Source organism: Staurois parvus, unplaced genomic scaffold, assembly GCF_062004578.1.
Source record: "Staurois parvus isolate SC_StPar_1 unplaced genomic scaffold, SC_StPar_1.0 ptg000078l, whole genome shotgun sequence".
In the NCBI taxonomy this organism is placed as follows: domain Eukaryota; kingdom Metazoa; phylum Chordata; class Amphibia; order Anura; family Ranidae; genus Staurois; species Staurois parvus.
Window position 1 is genome coordinate 3,863,391 of NW_028317874.1, and position 27,737 is coordinate 3,891,127.

A 27,737-nucleotide genomic window follows, 5' to 3' on the forward strand; every position below is an offset into this window, starting at 1 on the left:
TCCAGATGGATTGTTCTCTAGAAACTAATATTAGGAGTATACATATAAATATAATGCAAGTAACAGAAGTATTATGCTTTATACTTGCAATGGGGCAGTCTAGTAAACAGGGAAACCTTGTCTTACCTTGCTTATGCCACTAGTCCCTCTATAGGGTCCATACTTGACCAGTCACAGTGGGCATACCTCTAAAGGGGTCTTCAGAGTTTGGGTTCCATAGTGATGGAACACGGTTCTGGACCTGTATCCTGTATAGGATCCAGTAGCTAACTACAAGCATTGCATAAAGTGCAAAGGTAAGCTCCTAACACAGGATCCAGTGCTCTAAGCAGCATTACCCACCATGCATACAGGTTCAGGTACAACCCCCAAGTTTTTATCAGTGCTGCACTGATCCAGATACACATTTTTTAGGAGGAAGCCAATAGCGAATAAGAAATATAAGAGTAGAGGAAAACGAGGGGGAAAGAGGACTTACAGACCCAAAGAAATGAGAACCTGAACAATAATGGCATTTTTAATCTAAGCCAGACGGTTTTGACAGATAAAGAACTTAAACGTAAATAGTGCAGCGCTAAAAACTATATATATAACTGCACCAATATATATATAGAACAAATTGTGCAAAGTTTTTTAGAATTCATCAAATTGTATAGACCACATGAAATGTGTATAAAATTCCCAACAAAAAAAATGCAAAAAATGCAGTAATGGCGTATAACACACACCTTCACTTCACTATATAAATGCACAGTATAAATGCACAATAGAATGAAATGATAGTCCAGTGAATATCTAGTGGTGAAAAAGCCACGGATGAATTGAGAATAGCTTGATAAGATCCCCGTGATAGATATAGTCCGGCGTTGTGCAAAAAATGAGTAAATTGCACACTCACCAGAGGCACAATTTAATTGCGCATTTGTGTCATATACACCAAAGGTCCCTCCAGCTGTGGATGGAAAGAAGCTCGGAATGGATGACTCCGTGATGAGGGTGCTGCATCTGGGGGTCCACAACAGTAGACCTTGCTCCAAACGGGATCAGCTGAATAGGACTCTGGGCCCTGGGATAATCACCTTGTGGTCCTGGGGAGTTAAGTGCTCGATATAGAGCAGAAAGGAGTACCCATAGTGTAGTATTTAGGTCAAATATTGAATTAATTTATTGAAGATTAGAAGATTAGAACAAAAACACTTTACATGAGTATCGTAATAAAATCAATCCTTGTGCACAAAGGATATAATGAAATACACACTGACCAGCTGGTATAGGTGGGTGGCCGCCGGACCTCCTTGATCCGGCGGCTTGATGTCACGGCTAACAGGGGCTCCTCCTTGCTGCGCGTTTCGTATCACACGTACATCATCAGAAGGGATAAGAGCCCTTATCCCTTCTGATGATGTACGTGTGATACGAAGACAGTGCAGAGTTGATTGAAAAATTGGAAGAAAAATAATAAATTGGGTTTAGTGATTTCTCCATGAAGAATAGGAGGTCCATCACCTTGTGATACTACTGAGGACTCGCAGGGGTTGATTTATTAAAACTAGAGATCAGGCTCACTTCTGCATAGAAACCAATCAGCTTCTAAACTCGGCTTATTCAATGAAGCTTTGGCAATAAAACCTGGAAGCTAATTTGGTTTCTGTACAGAAGTGAGCCTGATTTTGCACTCTGCAGCTTTAGTAAATAAACCCCACAAAGTGGGATGCCCAGCAAGGCCTTGCCCGTGTCTAATCACCTGAAGGTGCAAACCTATAACACAAGGTCTTTGAATACAAAGCTTGTGTCCTGTATTGTATGATTAAGAGATATATTCACCTCCATTCAAACATTATTCTCATAAAATGTTGAGATTATCGAACAAATAATTTAGTAATACTGTACATGTATATGGTTCCTATGGGTTCCTGTATGGTGACCATCATCATACCCCCTTGCATTGCCTTAGCTAATAAACCTACAATACATTTGAATGCATTAAACGCAATAAAAGACATACACAACCTTTTAATGGACCATTTAAAGCAATTTTTTCCATTAACATGTGTACTTACTAATCCTTTTAACAAAATGTTCAAAAGTAAATATTTCTGTTGTTAAAGGCTTTCACTTCTGCAGCGTAAGATGGATAACACAGCTAGCTAATATCAAATAAAAAATTCCTCTCTAAGCTGCTTGCCATTGCTATGGCATCCATGAGATCTCCTCGAGTGAAGTATCTTGTTGCTGATGTAAACTCCATTGTTCTGTGTGACAGCCGGAGGGAATTTAGAGTCCCCTTCTACTGAGGCTAAATATTTAGCATGTTTGAAACCTGCAGCAAAGCAGAGTTTGTGTTCACAAACTGGAATATTCGGTGAATCCCTGGATGGTCTGTAAATTGAGAATGTCTGATGTCTCACATTCTGAACTGTGTTTCCAGTATCTACATTTGTCTCAGTCTCATCTGGTCGTAGACAAGATCTACAGCCCCTATTGAATATGCGGCAAGTTTCTTTTTGATCGAGGGCTGTGCAAGATTTTAAGTATTTCACTTTTGCAAGCCCAGTTTGCTTCTCTTCTTGTGTGCCTTTGGTTGGTTTAGGCAATGACAACGAATGAGCAGTGAAAGGAATTGATTGGGGTCGAAAAGCAAGTGTTCCATCAGCTGGTGCCACCCAGTTGCTATCAGCGACCTATTTATAAAAAATTATGTGAAATACAGTTCTACAATAATCACATTACTTATATACAACCATGAATTGACAAACTGAAATCTAATTGCGCACTAACATGTATTGCACTTTGGACTTCATATCAATTTTTTTTTTTTTTTTTTTTTAGTAGCTACTCAATAAGGGCGATAACATTAAATGAAGGCTCTCGTTAGGTAAATGCCCAGGTATCCCATGTGCATCTCCTTCTTAAAACCTGTAGTTTCTTGTTTGTCATACTAAGCTTTTGGCTTCAGTATGGGGAGTATATGCTGTTTAGGGATTATGAATTCACTTTCTGCATTTTTGTTCCAAATACTGAAGCTTGAGAAATAAATTAACAGCCAGACAACCAACTTCTTTATCCCCTTTTCACCCATATAATGCATATAAACGGCAGCAAAGAGCGTGGACTTTAATGCCTGTATGTTGCACACATGCATCCATGGGCAGCAGACTTTTCTGTGCAGAGGTCTTGCTCACTGTGTGCTCCCAGCAAAGTAACCCACCTGTCAGACAGCTCTTGGTCCAAAATAATGTTCAGGAGTCGTCAGGCTCAGCTTTTGATCATGTGACCATTGCGACAGTCAATCACAGCAGTGATTGGACAATCCTTCCTGCCCCCCAGGCATAAATACCCCATTAAAGGGACCCTGGGGCTGGGCAGGAAGGGGTTGAAAGGTCATTAACAGCCTCCCACTTATTTTCCTTAAGACAAATCTTCTGTAAAAAATCTATATTTTGAAATAAAAGGCCTCCAACCAATCTACTTACTGAATGCTTCGTGTATATCTATTGTGTGTCCTTGCAGCTCTAAGGGGCACACTAGTAACGCAGTGGTCAGCAGGCGGAGCCACAGTGGGCATTGGAGAGATATTAGAAGGTGAAGATTCTACCAGTGTGTAGTTTTTCAGGTAGCCCATTCACCAGTGCCAGGCCATGGAAGTATTATTTTTGCCTTTCAAAGCTATCTTTTTTCATTAATTTTCCTATTTGTTAAGATGTTCTATTTTACTACAAAAAAAACCTTTAAAAAAGGATGATGTATACTTACCTTTGTGGCAGGCCATGTCTTACATTTCACAGTTTTGCTGATCCAGCTGCTGCTGTTCCTGCTCTTTACTTGTATACACAGGTGATATCTTCTCCCCTGCCACTTACTATGGTTCCTTCCACCAGCTCCTATATCACAACACAGCATTCCCTACATCACTAATGGATATAGGGGTCAGTGGGAGGAAGCCGCAGGTATCTGACACATCAGGAAGTGTCAGATACCAGCGACACTTGCAACACTTCATATCAGACAACTCCAGCAGCATACCATAGGACATACAGTATATTTACCTCCATCAAGCTGGACAAAACATTGCCCACTATCATGTCCATAAAGCCACCCACACGGAGAAGCTTCTGCGAGGATCATGGGAAATTCATTCCATTCTAAATTGAATGCCCAATGTAATGCAGGATAACTGGCGTGAGCTAATGCACCAGGACAGACCCAAAAGGTCTGAAGGGGACCTTGAAGCAGTATTAAGCCCAAAAGCAAACATTTATTATACTGCAGTCTACCAGTTCTTAGATGTGATGACTTCATTCATCTACTTTATGGACTTTCTTTCCTTTATTTTAACCTGGTGATCCAGTCACTAAGTCTTTGCTTTTCAACAGAACAAGCTGACCTGCAGATGTAGCAGTTAGAAGTGACAAACTATTTACTACTGACGGGAGATTACAATGGTCAACTTTTATTTATGTAAAATCTTTACCTGAAAAGAAAAAAACCTGTTTCTGTAACTCTTAAGTGTTAGCTGGACTTCAGTTTGTTAGTGTATTTAAATGTGTAAATACATCTAACACTTCCCTCCCCCAGATTAACAATGCTGCTGTCCAAAGGTGCCCCTTGGCTACTTTACAAAAAAAAAAAAAGCCTAAAAAAACTAATGCAACCACCACATCTAATGATTGGTAAGCTGCAATATATTCCATTTTTGGTTTGGGCTTTAAACACTTGCTGTCCAGAAGATTTACCCCCCTTCCTGACCAGGCCATTGTTTTGATACAGTGCTGCGTTACTTTAACTGACAATCATCCAATGCTGCACCCAAATAAAAGTTATGCCCCTTTTCCCCACAAATAGAGATTTCTTTTGGTGGTATTTGATCACCTCTGCATTTTTTTTGTGCTATAAACAAAGAAGACCGACAATTTTGAAAAAATACAAACAATATTTTTGACTTTTTGCTATAAATCCTATCCAATAAAAAAATTGTCATGATAAATTTACATCATAAATTTAAATTTTACATCACAAATTTCATCATAAATTTAGGTAAAAATGTATTCTGCTATATGTATTTGCTAAAAAAAAAGTCCCAATATGTGTAAATTAATTGGTTTACATGAAGGTTATAGCATCTATAAATGGCGTTATGTATATACTGGAAATTTGTATTTTTTTATACTAGATATGGCGGTGATCAGCGACTTATACGGGGACTGCAGCGGGCATCAGGCACTGACACTGTACTAATGACACAGGGCAGGAAGGGATTAACTTTTGGGTGATCAAAGGATTAACTGTTTACTATGTGTTTTTTTTTTTTGTTTTTTTTTAAAGGGAGGTATGCTATTTTGTAGCTTTCTGCTGTGCAGCGAGATACAAAACCACATGTCCATGCTGACAGGGGAGAGGCTTGTGTTGTGTACACACAAGTCTCTCCCTTGTCAGCTTTACACGACGCTCGCCAAGTGCCGGCCATGACTCTGTGATTGACATCCCTAACCACCAATAGCGGCGTGAGTAGGGGGGCGTGTGCCGCTACCCAGAAATGCAAATAATGTGTGTATATATACACGTGATTTTGCGCAGCCCTACCACCCTGTAGCAGTACTTCTACTATAGGGCAAGCAGCTAATACTGCCTTTTTTTCACCATTACAACACAGATGCACATGGCTTAGTAAGCTGTGCATCACCCAAGCACATATCAAGACACTCTGCTATAAAGCATGCAAACTGTCTAACACTTCTTGTCTACATTTCTTAAATGCAAGATCTTCCCCATCTGGCTCCTCTACTGCTTTCTAGAACCAAAAAAGGAGCATCATCATGAAAAAGGCCTATCAATAAGATTCACCAACTACAAGATCACTGTCCCCAGCTCCACAGCTTGGATTTGTCTGCAGTCAAAGCAACAAGCACTGGCCTGTGCTATTCCCATGAATCCTAGGATGTCAATAACTTCAGAAGGAGACTGCTCACAATTACAGAAACTGGAAACCCATTCAATAGGTGCTCTCTTAGGCTACGTTCACACTAGCCTTGTGTGCAGGCGGCAGAGAGGCGTTTGGGAAGCGTTTTTACCGCTTCCCAAACGCCTCTGCCAACTCTGCACATTACAGCACATGGTGCTGTTCTAACAGGAGCGTTTGCGTCGCGTTGCGTTGCGTCGCGGCAAAACGGACGCCTCTGGTCGAGTCAGGAGGCTTTGAAGCCTCCTATTCTCGTCTATGGTGCCGCTCCGCAAACGCCCGGCCGGCGTTTGTGGTGCGGTTGCGACGCGGTTGCGGGGCGTTTGCGGAGCGGTAACACCACTCAAATGCATTATAGGCGTTTGTGGGGCGTTATTAACGCTCAGCAAACGCCTAGAAACCGCCGCTAAACCGCGCATGCGGCGTTTGCGGAGCGTTTGCCGAGCGTTAAAAACGCTCCGCAAACACCGGACCAACGCTTGCCAAACGCTATAGGGGCGTTTGGCAAGCGTTGGCAAAACAGCCTAGTGTGAACGAGCCCTTAGGCTCTACTTTGATTTATCCAGGTAGTAAGTTGTTGGGTTGGGGGGAAGGGGGGTACACAAGATAAATGGAATGTATATATAGGTTTATAAAGCTGGGGTAGAACTAATTACCAAAAGTAAGATTCTGTTGCCATCATAATCTTGGGTTTGCCATCGGGTGTCACTAATTGGCACACAGGGGTAAGGCAACAAAGGAACGAGTTGTCCTATTGCATGTATGGTAAACTGCAGAGCACATGCATCTTTCACTTGCACAGATACCCCAGGGGGCAGCTGCTTTAGTGACAGTTGTATGGATATGTGTTTGGTAGAACGTAAAACAAAAAAGCAGAATCCAAACTTATGGCTGGTTGCCTCCACACCCAGAATTGTTTCATAAAGCCGGACTGCATCCTCATAGTTATCACAACTACAGTACAGGGTTACTCTCAGGATCTCTGTTCCATAGTGTACACGCCTTATTCCCCAAACTGGCGTATGCACATCCAGACAGTAAAAATTGCCATTTTGACTGAATGAACAGGATTGTCCTAGGTTAAGCTCTGTGTTGACATGATCCCATGGTGGCAGCTGGAAAAAGCTTTTCAGTAGAGAGATCCTTTCTTCATTAAGGTCTTCACGGAGGAAAAGTGTCACCGAAATCCCTGGAAATTCAAATTTCCTCTTCCGATACTCATATCTTGGTACTGGAGCACCTTGTTCTGAAACCAAGAAGAGAGGAGTATCTACATAAAGGCTTTGCAGTAGTCGGTCAATTGCCTGGTGGAATATCGCAAAATCACCTTTACTGACAAGCAAGTGAATGGTGACCGGCAAGGCAGAGTGTTGGGCATCCATCTAAAGACAGATTAAAAAAAAAAAAAAAAAAAAACACACTTGTGTGAAACTAATCATGATGACATTCCATGATTCCATGATACAAGAACATTGGACCTGTGCATTCAAAAAAGGATGGTAAGGTTCTGCTATTCCTTTAAAGTGAAACAAAACTCAGGTGTACAAAACATTGCTGGCAGGCAGGTTTTTATTGCAGACGAAATTTTGTGGAGTTGGTTAGCTAAATGCAAATATGCTGTTTTTTTTTTTTTGTTTTTTTTGCAAGCAATTTTTTTTTCTGAGCTTAATGCATGAGGTAAAGTTCTGCATCTTTCCATCAACCAATTAAATGCAAGAAAGAATAAAATAAAAAAAAAACCTTGCACATGATGGGGCTTGCTTTGCAAATTGAATTTGCACTACATTCACTACGCTGAAAGAAAATTCCCTTGCAAAATAAACAACCTAATCTGCCTTTGGTAAATCAGCCCCTGTATGTCTCTGCCCCAAAAAGTCTTAGACGCCTACTAGCAATGTTTTTTTGTGAGCATACAGTGAACCATGCTTGCACAGCTCTATGCACACTTCCGGAATCTTTTTTTTGCAGCACACAACACAACCTCAAGGCATCGTTACGGTGTAAGGAAAATGGTGTAAGGAAAAAGCAGTGAGCTTGTGTCATTCTATGCAGATCAGTGCAGCTCAACAGACGGGCTGAACAAGCCATAATTGGTACCACTATTTTAGCCACATTAATCTCTTTACATGTAGATCTAAAAAGTAAGTAAAAAGGACTATACATTCCATTTAAGGTGAACATTACAAGAAGAACTCACAGATAATGCACTATACTGTACTTTTAATAAGAAATTAATATTGGTTAGGCATATAGAAATGTTGTTAAAGACACAGCTACCTACAGTATGATGATTACATCATGCCATGTTGTCCATGTTGTGATTAAGACTGGAAAAGTTCTTGTTTTACTGCACAGATTTCACAGGATCAGGAAAGGCACTGCTTCCTTTCATTGTACTTTTTGCTCCCTGTAAATATTTGCAGACTGAACTGTCTGATTCTGTTCCAACCTATTGGGCTTGGTCTAATAAGCTGCAAAAGGGAAATAATGTCTATTAACCCATAGGGCATGGGGTCAGCACTGTATTCTTAAAACTGCAAACTGATTACTTTACATGATGAGACATAATTGTGATTTGTATTATATTATGAAATAGAAAGACCTTTTAATCCAGCTAGCCATGCTAGAGAGTGATAAAACTGGCCGATAGATATGCTGTTCTATTCTATGACTTTGCTCCCTTTTGCCATTATGGCCCTCATTTATCTAATTGTCTAATTCAGTGGTCTCCAAACTGTGGCCCATGGGCCAAATGCGGCCCTTTGCCTGCCTCTATCTGGCCCTAGGGGTATTATTCCTCCCACTGACTCCAGCAAGAAGGTACCATTTCATTCACTGGCACAAACTATGAGGCATTTTTCCTTCCACTGACACCAATGATGGGGAACAATACCTCCGACTGATATAAACAATTAGGTACTATTCCTCCAATACCAAGAATGGGGCACTGTTCCTCCCCCTGACACCAACGACGGGACACTGAACACAATCATAACGAAATGAAGCAGGCTGTTCTATGATGGTTCAGGCATACTGACAAATCTTTCTATGCTGAAGCTTTCCAGGCATTAAACGTGGGGATAAGTGAATAAATGTAGCAGGGGAGTATGCCAAAAAATAAATGCAATTTCCGCTCCTTGAAATTTGTTCTTTTATTATATAAACGCAAAAGTCTCAGTTTGACTTAAACGCCCTTGTAGCTTTTTAGAGTAAGGTGTACACGGGGAGGGCTTTGCACAGCGCAAACAAAACAAAATGTAGCTTCCAGCAGACTTACCAGCTAGCCAGAAAAAAAAAAAGTTTAACAATTTGCATTAAAAACAGAAGTTATAGTTGAACGACATTTGCAAATATATGTGGAAGCCATGCTGCCTCGTGCAGGACTTCTTTATAGTGCAGTCCTAACTCTAGTCTATGACGGTATACTGGAGCATATATAGAAATGGATAAAACAAGGGTAGGTAACACCTGAAGGCAGCCCATTCCTCCTTAAAGGATATGTTCACCTTTGGAACATATTACATGTTCCACCTGTTTTTAGTTCAATACGTTCAAATTTTCAAATTTCATTTGGGGGTGTGATTTATACAATATTATAATATATTCATAATATCTACACAGTTTTTAAATCAATATAGGTCTTTCCATATACTTGTAAAATGATGATGGCATTAATAGTAGTATTAGTAATATCCTAAACAATGACACTTACCTTTCCTGGTTTAATATAGTAGATACTGCATATCTGTGCATCTTTTTCCCTCCATGATTTTGTTAATTCCTTTGTTCTCTGTAGTTTGCATCAGTTGTTGATTATCCCTGTATGCTTATTATGCAAAGTTATATAATCTGGCCTGGAAATAAAAGACATATATCCACTTAAGTAATACATTTTATCAGTGTTGTTGCTAGCATCTGCCCTGATACTTCTAAATCTGTTACCTTGTTTCCAATTGTGTTAGGACACCCAATAATCATGGGATATTTGGTTTATCTGTAAAATCTTTTTCTTGGAATACACCACAGGACATAGGGCATCTTCGTATTCATTACAACGGGGTTATGCTGCCCCTTTTCAGGTGATTGGACACTGGTAAAATAAAAGACAGGCAATCCCTACCCAGACATAACCTCTCCCTACTAGGCATAGCTTCAGTTTTGTGGCAAGCAATGAAAAGTATAGAAGAGGAGAGGGATCCCTGTGTCCTGTAATGTACTCCATAAAAAGGATTTTACAGGTAAATCAAAAATCCCATTTTATTGATCATACATCCCAGGACACTTGGCATCCTCATATTAGGGAAGTCCTAAAGCAATAAACATGAGGAGAGGGCAATATTTCATCAAGCCAACAGGCCTCAAATAAAGACATCCAAAATCAACCAAGTGTACCCAAGTACATTCACCCCCCCAAAAAAGTGCAACTGCAATTCTTTTCTTAACACAAATTGTAAATAAAGAAATAATATGTGTGCTAGGTCAAACTAATATTTGCACTACTCACGCAGCCACTGAAACAACTGTGATACCAATTGAAACGGCAACAAAACCAAAAAACAGCAGCGCTAAAATAGCCTTATGGAAGGCTATAGGAAATCATATAACGAAACAAATAAATACAGGTGTGTATACACAACCCACAAAAATAAGTGGTTAAAAGTGTCCAATCATAAATGACACCGAAGTAATTAACTTTATATAATCATAACCCCAAATGGTGAATAGAGATCAATCATAAACTGTCCTGTGCATACAAAAAAAAACTGATAAATTCCTTATATTGCCATAAAATTCAAAAAGTGTCCATAATGAGTAATCCTTTGGTGAGAAAGGCCAGCCACACAAGATGCGATCTCTTCCACCACAGGGTGTCCTCCACAAGATATAAAAACACACAGATGCCTCTTATTGACTTTGATGGACCATTATATTCTAAATGGTCAGAGTGCGCTCATGGTTATCCTTCAATCCCAATCCACCAGAGACAGTATCCATGTGAAGAAACTGTGGGATCAAAAATATAACACTCCCATTGTGAAGTACATATTAAAAGGCTCAAGCCGTTTTTTTTTTAAATATAAAAGAAAAAAGAGGTGCGTACATGATGTCATCATGCATTTCACACCCATCACTATCAGCGTTTTCTGTGAAGCGATCAGCCTGTTAACTTTTCTATCTGTGTTTGGATTTTACATGGAGTGGTAGCACCTCTTTTTTCTTTTACATTTAAATAAACAGATTGCACCTTTTAATATGTACTTTACCATGGGTCTTCTTCACATGGATGCCGGCATACTTTCTCTGGTGGATCGGGATTGGAGGATAACCATGAGTGCACTTTGACTATTTATAATATAATTGTCCATCAAAGTCGTTAAGAGGTGTGTGTGTGTTTTTATATCAGGTGACATCCTGTGGTGGAAGAGATCACATCTTATGTGGTTGGCCTTTACTCATTATGAACACTTTTTGAATTTTTTGGCAATATGAGGAATTTTTCTGATTTTTCTTTGTGATATTGTCCATGTGTGCCAAGTTGAACGTGAGCCATACTTTTTTCCAAATTAAATCAATATCTTGCTCCACACTTTCTTATAAAAAAACAAACAAACAAAGCTGTACTGTCCACATGCATTCAATTTGTCCACATGTACCACAGTGTGTAAAGATATCCAATGTGTATACAACTTCACACTCCTTATTTCAAGCCTTTTTCACTTATCCCCGGTGTTTTATAGCTTTTGCTCTCACCTTTACCATAAACCTTACATATATTAGGTCATATGTGCCTTCACCTTTAAGTGGGGTTCTTATAAGCCACAGCATCGATCTTCACTCCATCCTCCAGATACTTCACAATCCAGTTCCATGACACTCCAGAGCAGGGCAATGGAAACTCAGAAGAAAGATGATTATATAGTGCTCCCAGCTTCCACACTAATATTTTTATTAGAAACTTATCATACTTACCTTAGTGCACTGATGTGGAATGCACTTTATAAACTAAGTAAGGTTGTATAGCAGTGGGCATAGGGATCAGAATAAAAAAGTTATAATTAACCTAACTTGATTAACTATTAAGTACTGTGTATATGTGTGTGTATGTACATACATACACACATATATATACAGTCAGGTCCATAAATATTGGGACATCAACACAATTCTAACATTTTTGGCTCTATACACCACCACAATGGATTTGAAATTAAACGAACAAGATGTGCTTTAACTGCAGACTGTCAGCTTTAATTTGAGGGTATTTACATCCAAATCAGGTGAACGGTGTAGGAATTACAACAGTTTGCATATGTGCCTCCCACTTGTTAAGGGACCAAAAGTAATGGGACAGAATAATAATCATAAATCAAACTTTCACTTTTTAATACTTGGTTGCAAATCCTTTGCAGTCAATTACAGCCTGAAGTCTGGAACGCATAGACATCACCATACGCTGGGTTTCATCCCTGGTGATGCTCTGCCAGGCCTCTACTGCAACTGTCTTCAGTTCCTGCTTGTTCTTGGGGCATTTTCCCTTCAGTTTTGTCTTCAGCAAGTGAAATGCATGCTCAATCGGATTCAGGTCAGGTGACTGACTTGGCCATTGCATAACATTCCACTTCTTTCCCTTAAAAAACTCTTTGGTTGCTTTTGCAGTATGCTTTGGGTCATTGTCCATCTGCACTGTGAAGCAGCGTCCAATGAGTTTTGAAGCATTTGGCTGAATATGAGCAGATAATATTGCCCGAAACACTTCAAAATTCATCCTGCTGCTTTTGTCAGCAGTCACATCATCAATAAATACAAGAGAACCAGTTCCATTGGCAGCCATACATGCCCACGCCATGACACTACCACCAACATGCTTCACTGATGAGGTGGTATGCTTAGGATCATGAGCAGTTCCTTTCCTTCTCCATACTCTTCTCTTCCCATCACTCTGGTACAAGTTGATCTTGGTCTCATCTATCCATAGGATGTTGTTCCAGAACTGTGAAGGCTTTTTTAGATGTCGTTTGGCAAACTCCAATCTGGCCTTCCTGTTTTTGAGGCTCACCAATGGTTTACATCTTGTGGTGAACCCTCTGAATTCACTCTGGTGAAGTCTTCTTTTGATTGTTGACTTTGACACACATACACCTACCTCCTGGAGAGTGTTCTTGATCTGGCCAACTGTTGTGAAGGGTGTTTTCTTCACCAGGGAAAGAATTCTTCGGTCATCCACCACAGTTGTTTTCCGCCGTCTTCCGGGTCTTTTGGTGTTGCTGAGCTCACCGGTGCGTTCTTTCTTTTTAAGAATGTTCCAAACAGTTGTTTTGGCCACGCCTAATGTTTTTTCTATCTCTCTGATGGGTTTGTTTTTTTTTTTCAGCCTAATGATGGCTTGCTTCGCTGATAGTGACAGCTCTTTGGATCTCATCTTGAGAGTTGACAGCAACAGATTCCAAATGCAAATAGCACACTTGAAATGAACTCTGGACCTTTTATCTGCTCATTGTAATTGGGATAATGAGGGAATAACACGCACCTGGCCATGGGACAGCTGGGAAGCCAATTGTCCCATTACTTTTGGTCCCTTAACAAGTGGGAGGCACATATGCAAACTGTTGTATTTCCTACATCGTTCACCTGATTTGGATGTAAATACCCTCAAATTAAAGCTGACAGTCTGCAGTTAAAGCACATCTTGTTCGTTTCATTTCAAATCCATTGTGGTGGTGTATAGAGCCAAAAATGTTAGAATTGTGTCGATGTCCCAATATTTATGGACCTGACTGTATATATATATATATATATATATATATATATATTGTGACAGTAGGCAGGTGAAATCACCTGGTTGCGTCCTGGATGGACGATATATTTGTCCGAGGTTCAGGCTTTATGGGGATTTGTACCACTAGAGGGAAGTGCTGAGTCCTTCAGCACTGAGGTAATGAGCCCAGCTGAAGGTAGTGGGCTCATTAACACCTGTATAAAACTTCCCAGAGTGCTTAGGGAGTTGCTCCACCCTGGAACCAGATCTGTGCCTGAACTGTCTGGGGAGCTGACCTGTTTTCTGTGTGCAGAGAGACCAAAGCCTGTGTGGCTAGCCTCCAAGTACTAGCAACTAGGTATAGCAGCAGGCTGTACCTAGTGGGTAGCTAAGGAAAGCTGTTGTTGCAGTGAGTAGCCAAGTTGGCCAGGATTTATTTTGATGTTTCTTTTTGGTTTACAATTTTTTCTGTAAATATTGTAAATAAATTGCACCTGTTTGTTTTCACCTCCACTATTGTTGTGCTGTGCCTGTCTTTTTGTGTTGTGCACCCATCCAGGGGGTCACACACACCCGCTGCCGAGCTAACCCCGTTACAACACACGCACGCATGCACACACACACGCCAAAAGTATTGGGATGCCTGCCTTTACATGCACATTAACTTTAAAAGCATCTCAGTCTTAGTCCGTAGGGTTCAATATTGAGTTGGCCCACACTTTCCAGCTATAACTCTTTTGGGAAGGCTGTCCACAAGGTTTAGGAGTGTCTAAGAGAATGTTTGACCATTTTTTGTGAAGCACATTTGTGAGGTCAGGCACAGATGTCGGACGAGAAGGCCTGGCTCACAATCTCTGCTCTAATTCATTCCAAAGGGGTTCTATTGGGTTGAGGTCAGGACTCTGTGCAGGCCAGTCAAGTTCCTCCACCCCAAACTCGTTCATCCATGTCTTTATGGACCTTGCTTTGTGCACTGGTGCGCAGTCATATTGGAACAGGAAGGGCCATCCCCAAACTGTTCCCACAAAGTTGGGAGCATGAATTTGTCCAAAATGTCTTGGTATTCTGACACCTGAAGAGTTCCCTTCATTGGAACTTAGAGGCCAAGCCCAACCCCTGGAAAACAAACCCCACAGCATAATCCCCCCTCCACCAAATTTACACTTGCAAACATGCAGTCAGGAAAGTACCATTCTCCTGACAACCGTCAAACCCAGACGTGTCCATTGGGTTGCCAGAGAAGCATGATTTGTCACTCCAGAGAACACGTCTCCACTGCTCTAGAGCCCAGTGGCAGCATGCTTTACACCACTGCATCCAAAGCTTTGCATTGCACTTGGTGATGTAAGGCTTGGATGCAGCTGCTTGGCCATGGAAACTCATTCCATGAAGCTCTCTATGCACTGTTGTGCTAATCTGAAGGCCACATGAAGTTAGGAGGTCGTCTTTAGCTATTGACTCTGCAAACATTTAGCGACTTCTGTACACTGTGCGCTTCAGCATGCGCTAACTCCGCTCTGTCATTTTTTCATGGCTGAGTTGCTGTAGTTCCCAGTTGCTTCCACTTTGTTACAATACCACTAACAGTTGACCGTGGAATATTTAGTAGCAAGGAAATTTCACAGATGGACTTATTCCACAGGTGACAACCTAGCACTGTACCACGCTTGAATTCACCGAGCTCCTGAGAGCAACCCATTCTTTCACAAATGTTTGTAGATGCAGTCTGCATGCCTAGGTGCTTGATTTTATACACCTGTGGCCATGGAGGTGATTAGAACACCTGAATCCAATGATTTGGAGGGGTGTCCCAATACGTTTGCCTGTGTGTATGTATATGTGTGTATATGTATGTATGTATATATATATATATATATACACACATACAGTGGGGCAAAAAAGTATTTAGTCAGCCACCAATTGTGCAAGTTCTCCCACTTAAAAAGATGAGAGAGGCCTGTAATTGGATTTTTTTTTCTAATTTTGTCTCTCATAGTTGAGGTCTACCTATGATGCCAGACAATCACATTGGCTGATTTGGAAAGAATTTATTTGCAAATTATGGTGGAAAATAAGTATTTGGTCAATATCAAAAGTTCATCTCAATACTTTGTTATATATCCTTTGTTGGCAATGACAGAGGTCAAACGTTTCCTGTAAGTCTTCACAAGGTTGGCACACACTGTTGCTGATATGTTGGCCCATTCCTCCATGCAGATCTCCTCTAGAGCAGTGATGTTTTGGGGCTGTCACTGGGCAACACGGACTTTCAACTCCCTCCAAAGGTTTTCTATGGGGTTGAGATCTGGAGACTGGCTAGGCCACTACAGGACCTTGAAATGCTTCTTACGAAGCCACTCCTTCGTTGCCCGGGCGGTATGTTTGGGATCATTGTCATGTTGGAAGACCCAGTCATGTTTCATCTTCAATGCCCTTGCTGATGGAAGGAGGTTTGCACTCAAAATCTCACGATACATGGCCCCATTCATTCTGTCCTGTACATGGATCAGTCGTCCTGGTCCCTTTGCAGAGAAACAGCCCCAAAGCATGATGTTGCTACCCCCATGCTTCACAGTAGGTATGGTGTTCTTTGGATGCAACTCAGCATGCTCTCTCCTCCAAACACGACGAGTTGTGTTTCTACCAAACAGTTCTATTTTGGTTTCATCTGACCATACGACATTCTCCCAATCCTCTTCTGGATCATCCAAATGCTCTCTAGCAAACTTCAGATGGGCACGGACATGTACTGGCTTAAGCAGGGGGACATGTCTGGCACTGCAGGATCTGAGTCCCTGGCGGCGTAGTGTGTTACTGATGGCAGCCTTTGTTACGTTGGTCCCAGCTCTCTGCTGATCATTCACTAGGTCCCCCCGTGTGGTCCTGGGATTTTTGCTCACTGTTCTTGCGATCATTTTGACCCAACGGGGTGAGATCTTGCGTGGAGCCCCAGATCGAGGGAGATTATCAGTGGTCTTGTATGTCTTCCATTTTCTAATTATTGCTCCCACAGTTGATTTGTTCACACCAGTGTACATTTGCTGTCACCTCAAAATAACTCAACACACAGCCAGGGGCGGACTGACAACTCATGGGGCCCCCGGGCAATAGGGGATCATGGGGCCCCTGTGTCCTTGCCCAAACTCAAAAAAGCCTATGAAAGAGGTACCAGGGGCTTCTCATGGGGCCCCCTACTGCCCCCAGGCCCTCGGGCAGTGCCCGAGTTTCCAAATGGTCAGTCCCCCCCTGCACACAGCCATTAATCTCTAAACCACTGGCAACAAAAGTGAGTGCACTACTAAGTGAAAATGTCCAAATTGGGCCCAAAGTGTCAATATTTTGTGTGGCCAGCATTATTTTTCAGCACTGCCTTAACCCTCTTAGGCATGGAGTTCACCAGAGCTTCACAGGTTGCCACTGGAGTCCTCTTCCACTCCTCCATGACGACATTACAGAGCTGGTGGATGTTAGAGACCTTGCCCTCCTCTACCTTCCGTTTGAGGATACCCCACAGATGCTCAATAGGGTTTAGGTCTGGAGACATGCTTGGCCAGTCCATCACCTTTACCCTCAGCTTCTTTAGCAAGGCAGTGGTCGTCTTGCAGGTGTGTTTGGGGTCGTTATGTTGGAATACTGCCCTGCGGCCAGTCTCCGAAGCGAGGGATCAGGCTATGCTTCAGTATGTCACAGTTCATGCTTGCATTTCTGGTTCCCTAAATGAACTGTAGCTCCCCAGTGCCAGCAGCACTCATGAAGCCCCATATTATGACACTCCCACCACCATGCTTGACTGTAGGCAAGACACACTTGTCTTTGTACTCCTCACCTGGTTGCCACCGCTTGACACCATCTGAACCAAATAAGTTTATCTTGGTCTGATTAGACCACAGGACATGGTTCCAGTAATCCATGTCCTTAGTTTGCTTGTCTTCAGCAAACTGCAGACTTTCTTGTGCATCATCTTTAGAAGAGGCTTCCTTCTGGGATGACAGCCATGCAGACCAATTTGATGCAGTGCGCGGCTTATGGTCTGAGCACTGACAGGCTGACCCCCCCCCCCCACCACTTCAACCTCTGCAGCAATGCTGGCAGCACTCATACGTCTATTTCCCAAAGACAACCTCTGGATTATGATGCTGAACACGTGCACTCAACTTCTTTGTTCGACTATGGCGAGGCCTATTCTAAGTGGAACCTGTCCTGTTAAACCGCTGCATGGTCTTGGCCACCGTGCTGCAGCTCAGTTTCAGGGTCTTGGCAATCTTCTTATAGCCTAGGCCATCTTTTTGTAGAGCAACAATTTTTCAGATCCTCAGAGAGTTCTTTGCCATGAGGTGCCATGTTGAACTTCCAGTGACCAGTATGAGAGAGTGAGAGCGATAACACCAAATTTAACACACCTGCTCCCCTTCACACCTGAGACCTTGTAACACTAACGAATCACATGACACCAGGGAGGGAAAATGGCTAATTGGGCCCAATTTGGACATTTTCACTTAGGGGTGTACTCACTTTTGTTGCCAGTGGTTTAGACATTATTGGCTGTGTGTTGAGTTATTTTGAGGGGATAGCAAATTTACACTGTTATACAAACTGTACACTCACTACTTTACATTGTAGCAAAGTGTCATTTCTTCAGTGTTGTCACATGAAAAGATAATAAAATATTTACAAAAATGTGAGGGGTGTACTCACTTTTGAGATACTGTATATACGTACATAGACTGTATATATGTATGAGTGTGTATAGATATACAACACACACTTATTTATTAATTAATTAATTTATTACACACACAGTTCAAAAAAATTAAAGGAACACTTTGAAAACACATCAGATCTCAATGGGGAAAAATATCATGCTGGATATTTATACTGATATGGACTGGGTAATGTGTTAGGAACATAAGGATGCCCCATTGTTTGATGGAAATGAAAATTATCAAACAGAGAACACCCTTCAAAGGCACCCTGAAAATCAAAGTGAAAAAAAATTATGCAGCCAGCTAGTCCATTTGCTGAAATTTCATTGCAGCAACTCAAAATGGTACTCAGTAGTTTGCATGGCCCCATGTGCTTGTATGCATGCCTGACAACATCAGGGTATGCACCTAATGAGAAGGCGGATGGTGTCCTGGGGTATTTCCTTTCAGATCTGGACCAGGGCATCACTGAGCTCCTGGACAGTCTGAGGTACAACCTGGCGACGTTGGATGGACCGAAACCGGATATTCCAGAGGTGTTCTATTGGATTTAGGTCAGACGATAGTGGGGGCCATTCAATGGTATCAATTCCTTTATCCTCCAGAAATTGTGTGCATACTGTCGCCACATAAGGCCAGGCACTGTCGGAGGAACCAGGAGGAACCCAAGACCCACTGCATCAGCATAGGGTCTGACAAAGGGTCCAAGGATTTCATGGCCATCAGCGTGCCATTGTCTATCCTGTAGAGGTCTGTGCGTCCCTCCATGGATATGCCTCCCCAGATCATCGCTGACCCACCACCTAAATGGTTATGCTGAACGATGTTGCAGGCAGCATAACGTTCTCCACGGCTTCTCCAGACCCTTTCACGTCTGTCACATGTGCTCAGGGTGAACCTGCTCTCATCTGTGAAAAGCACAGGGTGCCAGTGGTGGACCTGCCAATTCTGGTGTTCAGTGGCAAATGCAAATCACACTCTAAGGTGCCAGGCAGTGAGCACAGGGCCCACTAGAGGATGTTGGGCCCTCAGGCCACCCTCATGAAGTCTGTTTCTGATTGTTTGGTCAGAGAAATTCACACCAGTGGCCTGCTGGAGGTCATTTTGTAGGGCTGTTCCTCCTTGCACAAAGGAGCAGACATCAGTCCTGCTGATGGGTTAAGGACCTTCTACGGTCCTGTCCAGCTCTTCTATAGTAACTGCCTGCCTCCTGGAATCTCCTCCATGCTCTTGAGACTGTGCTGGGAGACACAGCAAACCTTCTGGCAATGGCACGTATTGATGTGCCATCCTGTGGGAGATGGACTGTCTGTGCAAACTCGGTAGGGTCCAGGTATCACCTCATGCTACCAGTAGTGACACTTTCCTTAGTTTTGCATTTGGATAGGGTCAAACAGTCAGAAAAGATGAGTAGGGGAAAAAAATGTCAGTGGCCTCCACCTGTAAAATAACTGTTCTTTGGGAGTCATCTCATTGTTGTCCATCTAATGCACCTGTTGTTAATTTTATTAACACCAAAGCAGCTGAAACTGATTAACAACTCTCTCTGCTACTTAACTGACCAGATCACTATCCCTGGAGTTTAATTGACTTGATACTATGCTCTGATTAAAAAGTGTTCCTTTAATTTTTTTTGAGTAATATGCTGTGATGGTGGAGAACATTAATAGGAGTAATTTAACGGTTATCAGGATAAACTAATTTGTCAGGCAAATGTACCCTCTTACCTGTCAATTAAGACCTGAGAGGACAGAAACTGTCATCTACTGTATCCCAACAATCACCCAACTGTAGGAGGTATAAGATGGAGACCAGAAGCAAACTAAACTGGAGCCTTTCCCCTGAAGTGCACACTAGTGGCAGAAATACATATTTCTCTTGTTTGATTTCAGTCCTCTGTAGGTTGATAACTTTAGTTTGCATCAAACGATGGCCCATACTTATGTTCCTAACACATTACCCAGTCTATATCAGTATAGATATCTAGCATTGTATTTTTCCCCATTGAGAACTGATGTGTTTTCAAAGTGTTCCTTTAGTTATTTTGAGCAGTGTATTTACAAAAAGTCTGCGCAATAAATTATTTTTTCTTTTCCTTTTCTCAGCAAAATGGTGAGACCAACATCAAGAGCTTGGAAATATTTCCAGTGCAATTTCTGCTGAGGGCAAAGTTGTAATTTGCAAATATTAGCAGAAGATACATTATTTTCCAAATGCTACAAGGATGACAAAACACATCCAGGCATGCCAGAGGTACCCTAAAGACATTAAAATACAACTTAAAAAATCAAGTTTATTTACTGAATAAGCTGTACTTTTATTTCAAACATATTGCTTTTATATACACTGCATTTCATGTTCCCAGTGTAACAAAATTACTTTCAAATTTGTATAAGTACTCCACATTGATTTTTTTTTTTTTTTCTCAAAAATATTGTTTTTTGGGAGAAAAAAACCGGGAAAAAAAACATTTTTTCACATGGCTTCAAAATTTCTGGAAATTTTACATCTCTAGGCAGAACACAAGAAATCAGCATGGCACATAATAGGGGTCAGAAGGACAGAGTAGAGGGGGTTAGCAGTGCTGAGTACGGGAAGAAGGGGGGGGGCAGGAGGGCACATTATATGGGGTTAGCAGGGCATATTGCATGAGAATGAAACTGCTGCTGTGAAGTGTAGAGTGATGCAGGGAAGCGGCTGTGATAGTTCTGATTCTGGCATGCTATTCACTTACAAGCACCTGGGATGGACAGGAAGGAGGTGAGGCCAGCTAGGAACAGTGCAGACACTTTTGTATCCCTGTGCTGCTCTGCACGCAGGGAAAATTATAGAAGATTGTCAGAAGTGAGAATGCAATCTGCCTGTCAGCTGCCTGAGATTGATGGACAGATCTCAATGGAACCCTTGGGGACCTCTCGCAGCACCCTAGGGTTCCGTGGAACCCCGATTTAGAAACCAAAGTCTATGTAATATTCTCAGCATATTTTTTCTTGTAATAAGATATAGTACAGTACCTTGAAAGAATTCATACTCCTTGAAATTTTCCACATTTTGTCATGTTACAGCCAAAAATGTATATGTATTTTAATGGGATTTTATGTGATAGACCAACACAAAGTTGCACATAATTGTGTAGAAGTAAAATGATAAATGGCTTTCAAAATTTGTTACAAATAAATATCTGAAAAGTGTGGCGTGCATTTGTATTCAGCCCCCCGAAATCAATACTTTGTAGAACCACATTCTTATTTGCAAATTAGCTCAAGCTCTGTCAGATTGGATGGAGCGTGTCTGTGAACAGCAATTTTCAAGTCTTGCCACAGATTCTCAATTGGATTTAGGTCTGGACTTTGACTGGCCCATTTTAACACATGAATATGCTTTGATCTAAACCACAGGTGTCAAACTGGCAGCCCTCCAGCTGTTGCCAAATTACAAGTCCCTTGACGTATTGCAAGATTGACAGTTACAAGCATGACTCCCGAAGGTAGAGGCATGATGGAACTTGTAGTTTTGCAACAGCTGGAGGGCCGCCAGTTTGACACCCCTGATCTAAACCATTCCATTGTAGTTCTGGCTGTATGTTTAGAGTCATCCTGCTGGAAGGTGAACCTCCACCCCAGTCTCAAGTCTTTTGCAAACCAACAGGTTTTCTAAGATTGCCCTGTATATGGCTCTATCCATCTTCCCATCAACTCTGACCAGCTTCCCTGTCCCTGATGAAGAAAAGCATCCCCACAACATGATGCTTCCAACACCATATTTCACAGTGAGATAGTATGTTCAGAGTGATGTGCAGTGTTAGTTTTCCACCACACATAGCATTTTGCTTTTAGGCCAAAAAGTTTTTTGGTCTCATCTGACCAGGGCACCTTCTTCCACATGTTTGCCGTGTCCCCCACATGGCTTCTCACAAACTGCAAGAGGGACTTCTTATGGCTTTCTTTCAACAATGGCTTTATTCTTACCATCTTTCATAAAGACCAGTTTTGTGGAGTGCATGACTAATAGTTGTCCTGTGGACAGATTCTCCCACCCGAGCTGTGGATCTCTGCAGCTCCTCCAGAGTTACCATGGGCCTCTTGGATGCTCTCCTTGCCTCTCAGTTTAGGTGGATAGCTATTTTGTGGTAGATTTGCAGTTGTGCCATGCTCTTTCCATTTTAGGATGATGGATTGAACAGTGCTCCATGAGATGTCAAAGCTTGGGATTTTTTTTCTAACCTAACTCTGCTGTAAACTCTGAAACTTCATCCCTGACATGTCTGGTGTGTTTCTTGGCCTTCATGATGCTGTTTGTTTACCAATGTTCTCCAACAAACCTCTGAGGGCTTCACAGAACAGCTCTATTTATACTGAGAATAAATTATACACAGGTGAACTCTATTTACTAATTAGGTGACTTTTGAAGGCAATTGGTTCCACTAGATTTTAGTTAGGGGTACCAGAGAAAAGGGGGCCAAATACAAATGCTGCCAAATTTTTCAGATATTTGTAAATAATTTTGAAAACCATTTATCATTTTCCTTCCACTTCACAATTATGTGCCACTTTGCATTGGTCTATCACATAAAATCCCAATAAAATACATTTACGTTTTTGGCTGTAACATGACAAAAAAGTGGACAATTTCAAAGGTTATGAATACTTTTTCAAGGCACTGTACCTTTGGGTAAAATGTAAGTTTACATACCAATACAAATCGAAGCTTATCTCCCCAGCCAAATGTGTCTAAAATGTCAAAACTACCTACACAGGAAATGGTTGTGTAAAAATATACAAAATTGTTAGGCAACTGCATCAATTTAATGTTAAAATATAAAAAAAAGTCCAGGAAACTATTTGATTTATTCAGGGTTATGAAGATGTATAACTATCAAGGCTAATTTGTGTCATTCACTTGTAAAGACTTGTTTGGCTGTGGATTAAAAGAAGATGCAAATGTTTCTTGTCATATGTGAACAAAAACAGTGTTTGCTGTTTGTCAGGTACATTTTCCATAGGATCTGAACTACAACATTGTCTAATATTATATCTATTATAATATAGTAAATAAGATTTATTATAGATTATATCATAAGCAAAGAACAAAAGGGGGAAATGTTAAACTTTCCCAGTACACTGGATTTTGCTTTGTGTGTTGTTAGTCTCCTTAGGTTACCTTTTGCTGGTATTTGTATTCCAGAAACTGCCAGAATGTTTCTATTTAGCATAGTATGACACATTCACACCACATTAATACATTTCAGTTTGTAAACCTATAGATTTCAGGATGCCTTAAGAGCCACAGGTTTCCAAATCCTAGTAAGATTTATAATCAGTCCACACGCATGTCCTTACAAATAGGGATAACCATGATCTCTAATGATATAAGAATGCAGCACAAATCATCACTGACCTGCTGTGAGTTATCGTGTTCATGCTGATCAACTATGCAAACCTTCTGTCTTCCCAGACTGGAAAGAAACAGTCCCAACCTTTCCTCTTGTGTGCCTATTCTGGGATAAAGACCACCCTTCTGCATCATAAAGCCAGCCTTAACATCTATTGTCACAGTTATTTATGACACAAACCACCACAGTCTTCTCGCCCCTTGCTGTGCTACACTATAAAAGGACATTTAATAACACTTTAAGAACAAAATTAATAATCAGCAACTGCATTACAAAAAAAAAAGTACATATTTCAGCAATTGGCAGAAAAAGGAATTGTTACATTCTTTCACATTTGCCAAGATTTATTTTCAACAAAATATGTACTTTTTTAAAATATTAAATATACAAAAAGCACTTGTTTTTCAATCAGCAGCTTTATTAAAGCTGAAATCAAGGCAAACAAAAACTCTGTATGATATACAGTATTCTTCAATGTCCACAAAATATATAAATCCCCTTTGTGAACACCAAATACCTTTGCAAAATGAAGTAATTACCATGTAAACGTATTGATGAAATCATCATGGTAATGTGCATAGACTGTGCAGAGATCAGAGCTGTTAAAGAGACTCAGGAGGCCCCTCCCGCTACAAGATGGGGGTGGAGACAAGACCAGTCATCCTACTCAAGCAGTGAGGGTAGCAGTGACCGGTCTATTACAGGAAGCTCCTGCATTCACTTTCACACTGGATTAATGGATCTGGAAGAAATACACAAAGCACACCAAGATTCAAGCACATGTTTCTTGTATTTAGACATTATCTTCTTATCCAAGACTTCAGATTAAAAGTGGAATTTAACCTCCACAAAAATGTTTGGGTTATTTTGCATTTGGGCCCCAGGAGATTTTTTTTTTAAAACAATGTGCTAGTATGCAAAGTATATTAACACATTATGGCAGACTTGCCTGGCTAGTGATCTCTTCCAGCACCATTAGTCTTGGTTGCTGCCATCATCTTCCTGTTTTCCTTCTGGGTTCTGACTCTTCAGCTGCTTGGTCGGCCGGGCCGCAATGACGTCACTCCTGTGCATGCACACAGGAGTAACATCTTCATGGCACAGAGACAATCCAAAATCTGTCTTTGATCCCACTAATCTCTCCTATTGAAAGTTAAAATATACAAATACATGTATTCATTTCTGTAGTCTTGTGTAGGTATTCTATAGAGAAACACATTTGATTTAAATCCAAGAATTTCTACAAGTGCACAAACCTAAACAAATATAAACATTTTTGTAGATTTTTTCCCCACTTTATGGCTGGTAAAGCCATCAACCACATGACCCCAAGGTTGATATCCTTGTAACGAAGTCCTGGATAGCAGTAAAATCTGAAAGGGTTCTAATCTTACTCCATTCCAGCCATAACTTTTTTTTGTTTTAAATTTAGATAGTTACACTTTTATGTTCTTACTACATAAAGTCACTGAGAAAACCTCTGTATCTACAATGTGCAGACATCCTGAGTTTAAGGCAAATGTAAAATATGGTATTTGAAAGATGTGCTCATCAAAGCCTGTGAGCACTGTCTCTGGCATCATTAAAGCATATCTAAAGCCTGAATTTTACAATACAATGCCATTGTCAACAGGTCAGAAAATCCAAAACTTTACAATTGTTGCCGGACCAGGAGACGAGGGGAAAACTTTCAATTATACCCCTCTGTGCTCTAAATCAGTGAAAAAAAAAAAGAAAAAAAAAAAGAACAGCCATCTTAAGGCTACAATATGATTGTAGACTTTTTGAACAAACTCCTTTAGATCCACCAAAACTTAAAATAGAACCCCATTTTTTTCAAACTTACCTTAAGATATGGAGAGTAGCTTCTCTCCTTTACATCTTGTTTGCCTAATGTTTCTTCTTCCCAAGACACCATTTTGCATGAATGGGCTGCTGTACACTTCCTGTGCAGCCTGGCTGTCATGAATTCCCTTCCTTCCTTGTAGTTCTAACAACTACTGGGGTAATGTAATGACACTGATGGTGCCAACACAACACAGCCAACACATAGCATAGATTCCTATAAGGACATGCAGTTCCTGAGAGGTCATTACTTCCCACCTATGGCCAATACCAGAGAAAAGTACAGTAGACCTGGGACAGTCATGTGACCAGTACTTCTAAGGAGAATTTATGATAAGTAAAAGCACAGAAGAAAAAAAAAAAAAAACTGGGTGAACATTGACTGGGAATGCTATTTTTCTGTAGCTTAATATCGGTTAAAAGAGTCCATATAGTTAGAGAGGCATTTGTATTTCATAGTTGTTGGTACATCTAAAAGGAGATTGTACAATCAGATTGTAATCTGAGTTCAGAGAGGAGATTGTTCTCTATGCCAGCAGATATTGAAGTAAAAACAATCATCTGGAGAGATACCTGATGGTTTATGCCTACCAGCCTTGAAGCTGCCGATTGAATATAAAGGGAAGCTGAAATCTAAACTTTAGATGCAAATTTGAAATGTTACAATTCTTTTGGAATTGGAATCATTGTTTTATTGGGCCTTCTTTAGAACTGTGGATAGCCACCGTATCTACCTGCTGGGCCTAACCTTACTGGATTTGGAAGGTGTTGATGTGCTGGTCACAACAGGCCTGTTACCCCAGATAATTCAACCTGGCGCTGAGTTGACATCAAAAAATAAATTTGCCATTTGTCTGCCTCTCAGGATCCAAAACATTCTGTTCTCACTTGTAGGAATAACCCTTCAGTCAAGAGAATTCCTCTTTGAATCTTTCCAGCATTCCACTATATGGCATAAGCATGCAGAGCAAAAGTTTATCCACCGGGACACACAAATTTCCAGCTGATTGAGTATTGGGACTTAGATGTGCATACCTGGGAGTTAAAAAAAAAAAGTCTGGACTGCGCATTTTAAATTGTCAGTGCTAATCACCAGTATTAATATTAAAATCAGCATTACTGATCACCCTTTGAATGTTGCTTGCCTATACAATTGCTGTATGGTCTATACTGTATTTATGCCTACTTGATCAATCTCTTTAAACTTTCATCTGCCAAAAACAAAAAGGTAGGCTGTGCTTTTTGCATGTCCATTCTTGTGTTTTTACTGGTTGTTGGGTGTCAACAGATTCAGGTAAGAGGATACCTGCATACTTACCAAAGTCAACAGATGTGTTTCTGATTGTGTATGATGTCCTATACAAATAATTAATTTAGTTCATGTCGTACTGGGGCACCAGGGATAAAACAGATATACCCTCATTGTTAACTTGGAGCTTGAATAGATGAGAGGGAATTAGCATGTGTACTAGACTGCTCAGCTCTTTAGAATTAAAGTATTAGGTAGCATGGTAATGATGGGATTTTTTTTGTAATAAACCAAGAATTTTGCCACCATCACTTTGTTTCCTAGTGTATACACATGAGATATATAATGTTTTAGGTAGGTAAATACCAATTAGCAATTTTAAACTTTAGAAATTAGTTATCTTATTCCAGGTACCTATAGTTAGGTCCTGCATATCGGAGATTCCCAGGTGTTAAAGGCTAAGTTCACCTTTGGAACATATTATACATACCTCCCAACTGTCCCTGATTTCAAGAAACTGTCCCTTATTTGGAACAAAGTTCCTCTGTCCTCCTCATTTGTCCCTCATGTTGGTCTGAGCTATATAGTTGTACATAAAATGCACTATTTATCTTTCAAAAAGGGTTTCATGGTGCTAAACCTTTCATCTAATTTCCAAATTGTTGCATTTGTAAACTCCATAAGCCAGTATAAAGGAATAGTAGTGGTTAAAAGAAAAAAAAAAAAGGCACTTGTAGGTTTAACTAATCGTATTTTTGTCTAATTGTCCTTTAAGGGGGCATGACAGGGGATGTGGCCTATGTCTACATACATTTGCTAATCGATGTCCCTCATTC

General features: G+C 40.8%; 1 protein-coding gene across 1 annotated transcript; it reads right to left on the reverse strand.

Annotated features, from left to right (window-relative positions):
• Nucleotides 1-1,993: 1,993 nt before the first annotated feature.
• Nucleotides 1,994-23,891, reverse strand: FAM124B (family with sequence similarity 124 member B). Its single transcript, XM_089669505.1, has 4 exons — nt 23,813-23,891; nt 9,669-9,810; nt 6,613-7,338; nt 1,994-2,681 (listed from the first exon to the last, which is right to left on the reverse strand). Exons 3-4 carry the CDS (start codon nt 7,336-7,338, stop codon nt 2,154-2,156), a joined length of 1,254 nt encoding a protein of 417 aa, XP_089525631.1. The 5' UTR covers nt 9,669-9,810; nt 23,813-23,891; the 3' UTR covers nt 1,994-2,153.
• Nucleotides 23,892-27,737: the final 3,846 nt, after the last annotated feature.